The 6667-nt window shown below is 41.2% G+C and overlaps 1 protein-coding gene across 3 annotated transcripts in view; it reads right to left on the bottom strand.

Moving 5' to 3' along the window:
• Positions 1–2069: 2069 nt before the first annotated feature.
• The window catches only part of Rnf214 (ring finger protein 214), a 33506-nt gene continuing 28908 nt past the window's right edge, over positions 2070–6667 (bottom strand). For all 3 annotated transcript variants that reach the window (XM_078047061.1, XM_078047063.1, XM_078047062.1), the window contains exons 7-15: positions 6514–6610; positions 6256–6344; positions 5625–5715; positions 5223–5321; positions 4666–5042; positions 4196–4328; positions 3885–3989; positions 3536–3631; positions 2070–2667 (exon numbers count right to left, since the gene is read on the bottom strand). In XM_078047061.1, the coding sequence (XP_077903187.1) occupies positions 2602–2667; positions 3536–3631; positions 3885–3989; positions 4196–4328; positions 4666–5042; positions 5223–5321; positions 5625–5715; positions 6256–6344; positions 6514–6610 (1153 nt within the window). In that variant the 3' untranslated portion in view covers positions 2070–2601. The remainder of the gene's footprint in view (positions 2668–3535; positions 3632–3884; positions 3990–4195; positions 4329–4665; positions 5043–5222; positions 5322–5624; positions 5716–6255; positions 6345–6513; positions 6611–6667) is intronic.

Genomic DNA, 6667 nt, shown 5'->3' with positions numbered 1-6667 from the left:
TGGCTGACTGGGAACGTTCCACACCTATAACGACTTGACAGGAAGACTGGAGACTGTCCACTTCCAGCTCAGAACTTACTGTGTAAATAAACTTCTAGAACTGCTACCATGAAATGAAAATGCTACATTCTGCTTTATAATTTCCACCCATGTTGGGGAAACTGGCTTTTCCCCAGCTCTTTCCAGGGCATACAACTTAACCCATTCATTAGTAAGTCCCACTGTCCTATTATTTTTTTTAAGAGAAAACTTGCACTTATTTTTCTTTTTACAGTTACTTCCTTTGAACTATACTGAAACTATGAACTCTAAGTGTGAAAAAAAAATCTCGACAACAGTTTCTTGCTTGTAAAAATATGTATTATACAGCTCTATTTTTAAATTCTACTTCTGAAAAATGACTGTCCCATCTCCATTCACTGCATTGGGGGCCTTTGCCTTTGGTCTGCACAGTTTTTACCACTACAAGCCAGTGGGCAGAGGGAGAAGGGAGAACAGGGGTGGCCAAAATTAATGTGTTGCTTTCTGATTGACCCTGAACAAAGAAGACAAAAAAAGCAATGATGAGGCCCTAGCCACCATGTACAACTCTCTCTGAAACCCCCACCCTCTGCTGGAATTGGCTTCCCAGGGGCTTTCACTGGGAAAGCAGCTAAGCCCCTGATCCATTCCTCCTTTCTTCTCTATTCCTTTGGCTTCAAAAGATTTTTTGGAAGAGAAAGAATATCCCTTACACACATCTCTAATTTCTAAATTTTCTGGGGACACCAGAAGATTTTACAGGTAGCCCAAGGCTGCTAAAAAGTTGAGGGGAAAGAAAATCTTAAGATTATAAAATAAAAACTTAATCCTCCCAAATGAAAAGAACAAAAAGGAACTGGTCTTCCATTTTGCCACCTTTCCTGTAATGTCAGTACCAAACTGGAGGCAGTGATATTTATTAACCAAAGAAAGTAGGTCATCTGACCTCTGAAGAGTTGAGTACTCAGGCCATTCAAATCACCCTACAAGATCCCAGCAAGTTTAGCTTCTTACACTGATGCTGGTCTATAAACCTGGGCAAGTAAGGCAAGAGAAAAGAGGAAGAATTCATCCATGAGCTAATAGGTGAGAATGAAAGATAAAAAAGGAAAATGGTATCGAGACGAGAGCATTTAGTTGGATCCTAAAGGAAATGTCTTTGCCTCCCTGACACATTTTGCTAGACCAGTGTAAGCATTTCCAGGTTCCACAACAGGAAAAATCAGTTGCCAGTAATATAATGATGTCTTTCCTTTGGAGACTTTTTTTTTTTTTTTTTTGGATTAACACTCAGTTTTTACTTGCTTAACTCCAAAAGAGAAGGGAGCAAAAGCCATTTCCTAAAGGAATAAAGATAAAAAGGATAGGAAAAGATTCAAAGCTCTAAGAGAGTCACAGCCTTCCCAGGTATAAAACCTAAAAGCCAGAAGTGCTCAGTAAGCAGAGGTGGAAAAATGATCTTGTTCCAGATAGATATTCACAGAACAAATGATTTATAAATGTGAAATCCCACCTCCCTTCTTCATATCACTTTGGTCTCCATTTTTCCCAGGACAGGAAACACATCCCCCATACCTTTCTTGCTTTGGAAATTAAAACCCAGCATCCCAAGATCATTCTGCAAGTAATTTTGCACAGACACCTCCTCACCCCAGTGCCTGTCTGGAGCTCACCCAAGGTCACCAAACAACTTGGTTGTGAACCAACTGCCTTAACCTTCGGGGGGGAGGGGGGTTAGCTAGACTAGGAGACCAGAGTGAAATAGAAGGGGTGAGGACTTTACAAGGTGGCCTGTCAAAACTAGACTAGAAGCCAAGCCAACGGTAGCCAGGGATGGCTTACCCCATGAAAAACCTGTGGGTTGTGCTAATTTCTATCCAGAAAGTAGGTTGGACAGAAGCTGGCAGGGGAAATGGGACTTGGTTATGTGGTTGTTATTCTTGGACTGTGAATTTTGCTGATGTAAAACAGAATATTCTGTAAACCTAATGTCTATGTATAAATAATGAGCATTAACACAGTAAAATATTCAATGAAGAGTCGAACTATTAGGGTTACATTTTTTTACCTCAATCAGAGAGTCTCATTTCACTCATTTGAAGTGGAGTGACTAGAACAACACTGAGGCTTGCAAAGGCTCTCAGTAAGCAAGGCATCTGGTTGGACAGCAGGTGAGCACCAGGCTTCAAATCTGCATACATGAGCCTTAAGGAAATGAACTACAGGCTGAGCCAAACCAAAGCAGGATGGCCTCAGAGCAACAGCAGCTTCCTAGATGTATTTGATAACAGCCCCAGGCAAGGATATCACATTTCAAGGCCAAATTAAACATCATCTTCCCTATAATCTGTAACCCCCAAAAGAATTGCAAGATGAGGGGGACTGAACTGTTTCTGCATAATATACATACTTTCATTTACGAACATTTGAATACAGACTTTCTATACACACATTACCTATATAATAAAAATGTACATGGCATGAGTATATGTCACTGTATAAATATAGAGTTTTAGAAATCTTGAACCCGCGCTTCCTGTTCACATCAGTTTTCCTCTTCTTCCTCCCCAGTCAGGTCCATCATTTAAGAGTTGGACAAAAGGGACAAGTGTCATTTGTGTTGGTCTGGGCCCAGAATTTGATACACTGGAAAGAAAGAGAGACACATCTCAGATTTATCTGAGAAGGGAATAGAGAGTACCATTAAAGTTCAACAAGATTTAAGTCAAAAAAGTTCTTTCTGTGGGAGACTAAACAGGCTATTTCAATGGCTCTTACTCTCAAAAGAATCTTCAGAGCAGATGAACCTGTCCTTTTTACAAGAACCAAGAACTCGGCTATTAAAGGCACTCATTAAGTTGCTTTTTGTTAAGTTGCTACTTCTTATTATCTATTTGATCTGTGATGAGCTTTCATCTAACACATCACCCTCAGAAATACCCATCACCTTATTCAGGACTTTTTCTTACCAAGAATTTAGCTGTCAATCCAGTTTCTACCTCTTGGAAAAACAAAACAAAATAGTTAAGAAGAAATCATCCCTGCTGCTAAAAGATTTACCTCTGCCTGGTAATGTAAGAAAACGGAAATGACTTGGCAATCAGTGAAGGTAATCTCTCATAGGCAGTCCTTCAAGCTACTCTGTTAATGAAGCTACTAACTGCATATTTGTGTTCCTTATTCCTCTCATCTAAGCAGTCTCTTGATAACACTATATTTGAAATGATGGTTAGATACGTAGGATTGCCTCTTACAGTCAATTTTCTAAGAAAGTGACTTATCAGTGGCTTAGTACGAACTACTTACCCAGGGCCCTAAAGGGAATTAGATAAAAAGAAGCTGGGAGACCCCAGATGCAGTATTCTGAATTCTGCTAATGTTTAAGCTACAATTTACTGAAAACCTTATGATTAGACATTAACAGTGAGCATCAATCCAGTAAAATATCCAAGAAAAATTTTCTCAGCTGTCAGAAAACAAACAGTAGAAAGTAAAGAAAGTATGTGGTACTCACCTCCTTGTGCAACACATGGGTACATGCCATTGGATGCAGCTCACTGGGCTGGACAAGTTTCTGGCACATCAGACACAGCTTACAGGTAGCGGGAGCCTGCAGGACAGAGATTGCATGCCACAAAGTAAAGAATCTCTGGATCACCTTTCTTTTATGCCCATGATTTGATGCCAAAAGAAATAAAAGTACAAATACAGATCTTGCTTCAAGTATTCCCATGTTCCCAGTAGGACTATAAACAAAACAGCTGACAAGATGTTGGTTTCCTCCTACACTCCACCCATAAATCCACCCACTTCTTACCCTCAGCTTCTCTATATCCAAGTGTTAAAAGAAAAAAGAGTCTCACATGTGAAGACCTTCCAGGATATGAAACTTGGGCAGAAGGCAAGAACATTGGGGTACTGATTTGGGCCAGCGGAGCAGGATACAAAGCCCGGATCCGACCAAGTGGCTGTGGGTAGAAACAATTTCAGGGTAAGGAAGAGTGATTAACAGTACATATAGCAAAAAAGAAATCATTTACTTCCAAGTTCAGCAAAGCAAGAAAACAGACAAGATACTCTGGCTGTAATGCTTTTTCCCACCCAGAATCTTTAAAGTCTGTCTCTTCTCCAACCTCTCAGGAGGCCTCAGCTCTTTCCAGGCAGCTTTTCTCACCTGAGTGCTTGCTGCCACCCTCTCATGTTCGGCCAGTCGTGCAGCTACTAACTGGATCAGTTCCTCCATGGTCAAGCCTGCCATGGTGGTACGTGCTGTCTTGATTTGCTGAAGAATGTTGGTCATCTGGGCCCTAAGAAAGACAAATGTTGAAGGAGAGGGAGAGAGATTCTATGCAACACCCCTGAAACCTCCACTATTACAAACCATAAGCATTTCTCTGACAAAGATGTTTTAACTAGGGGCTGGGGATGTGGCTCAAGCGGTAGCGCGCTCGCCTGGCATGCGTGCAGCCCGGGTTCGAACCTCAGCACCACATACCAACAAAGATGTTGTGTCTGCCGAGAACTAAAAATAAATATTAAAAATTCTCTCTCTCTCTCTCTCTCTCTCTCTCTCCTCTCTCACTCTCTCTAAAAAAAAAAAAAAAAAAAAAAAAGATGTTTTAACTAATCCTTTAAGATACTTACTTATTGCACTGTGGGAACCGAGTCAGCAGCTTCTCTAAGATCTTCTCCAGTTTGTCTACTGGTTGGGGCCGGGGAGTTTCAGTAGAAGCCTTAACACCGCCCAAGCCTGGGGGAGGCGGGATGGAGGCGGCAGGGGGCATGTGTGGACCATGGGGGCCAACAAGGGAACCCAAGCCAGGGCTATTTCTCCCATGGGAGCCAGGAAGGGGTGGGGAAGGCTGGTTAGACTGGGAAAGGGTGGGGTTCAGGATTGGGAAAGACAAGGAACGGGGATCTGCACTGGGCATAACCATGGGCATTGTGACCTGCCCAATGGAGAAGGGCATCCGAGGAGCCAGAGAGGGACTGGGTTGAAATACTTGAAGCATGAAGTCTGTCTGCAAATGGGAAGATGCAAAGGACAAGAGAATGGAAGAAATTTTAGGAAACTGAAATAGAAATCAATGAACAACCCTTACACTAAATAGGGATGGTCCCAATATCTTCATAAAAAGAAGTAGAAGACTCTGACTCTGCCACCAACACAGAAATGTAGACCCCTTCAAAGATTCTCTTACCTCTGATGGGGGTGGAGGCAAAGTTGGGGTAGGGATTTGAGGAAGGCTGCTCAGCTTGGCTCCATTCCTCACTAGCTGGATATGACTGTTAAACTGGTCCTAGATGAAAGGAGAAGAAAGGATCATTCTTTACTTCGGAGATGAGTGAGTCTCTGCAAAAAGCACACCTTTAATTAACAGGAAAACAGGAAGTGGTGAGACAGGCCCCAGTGGCTACACAAAAAAGGCTACCTCCTTGGGCCAGGAATGTAGTTTGGTTGGTAGAGTGCCTGCATAGCATGCACAAGGCCCTCGGCTCAATCCCCAGCACAAAAAAAAAAAACAAAAAAAAAAAACTCCCTACTACCAGAAGTATTTGAAACATAAATTAAGGTGATCAAATGATCACCCACTACCACTTACCCGAACATTCTTTTTCATTATCCGAACTCCATTTAGTCTAGTTTCCCACTCCTGCTTGGAACGAACTGTCTCCAGTGTTGGGGGAGTTGATCTTTCAAGAAATAAGAGGAATTTACAGAATCAAATTTTAAATCTCCAAGATAGCAAAATAGTAGTTGGGTAATGAACCTTGAGAGAAAGGTATGAGAGAAGGTATGAGAGCCTGAAAATCTAAACTCCATCAACTTTTAAGCCAAAGATTTGGAAAAGAGGATCAACCACAAAGGGGGTTCTTGTCCACCTTAAAATGTCACAAGAGGCATCCAAATTCCATGGCATAAAGAAGAGAAATGACCATATAAGAAATAAATCTCCTAAGACCTTTGTTATGCTTTGACAGCTTAATAGATTCTATTTATTCAAATGGAAACAATGAAATAAAAAGTACAAAGCTATGAAACTGTAGAGGGAAGAATTTAAACAGTGCAGGAGTTTAGAATACAGGAGAGAAATCACTGATTAATTACTACTGCACTGACATGTCTTCAAATCCCTGTGAAGAAAGAATAAGTGCCAGATTTGCTGGCTTAGAGTTTTAAAAAACTAAAACAAACTACAGAGCTACTAAACCTTAGAATAGGAAAGTACTTACTTGAGGTAAGTAAGGTGCAGTTCTGCTTCTTTTTCTGCTTCTTCTAATTTCAATACCAGCAACTCTTTCCGGCTTTCTAGTGATAAGATCTAAAGAAATCACACATGCACACATATACATACACTTCATTAATTTTTCATACACAAATACCCCTAGATAGTTAAAACAAGCGCCCACTGGCTCTTCTGATATTATACCAAAAGTATGTACCATCTGAAAGGCCAAAACCAAGGCTTTCAAGATATTAGCTCCTCTCACCTCTGCCTTCCAGGCCCGCTCTGTCTCTTCCATAATGTTCCGATTTATTTCACCATCCTGATTCTTGAGTCTATCCAGTTCCATTTCCCATACCTCTCTGTAAGATAAGAAACCAAGAACAAGACTGAGGGAGAAAAGATTAGTTTGCCACCAA

This window comes from Ictidomys tridecemlineatus, chromosome 4, assembly GCF_052094955.1.
Source record: "Ictidomys tridecemlineatus isolate mIctTri1 chromosome 4, mIctTri1.hap1, whole genome shotgun sequence".
Classification (NCBI taxonomy): Eukaryota; Metazoa; Chordata; class Mammalia; order Rodentia; family Sciuridae; genus Ictidomys; species Ictidomys tridecemlineatus.
This window is presented reverse-complemented; position numbering and strand designations above follow the sequence as displayed.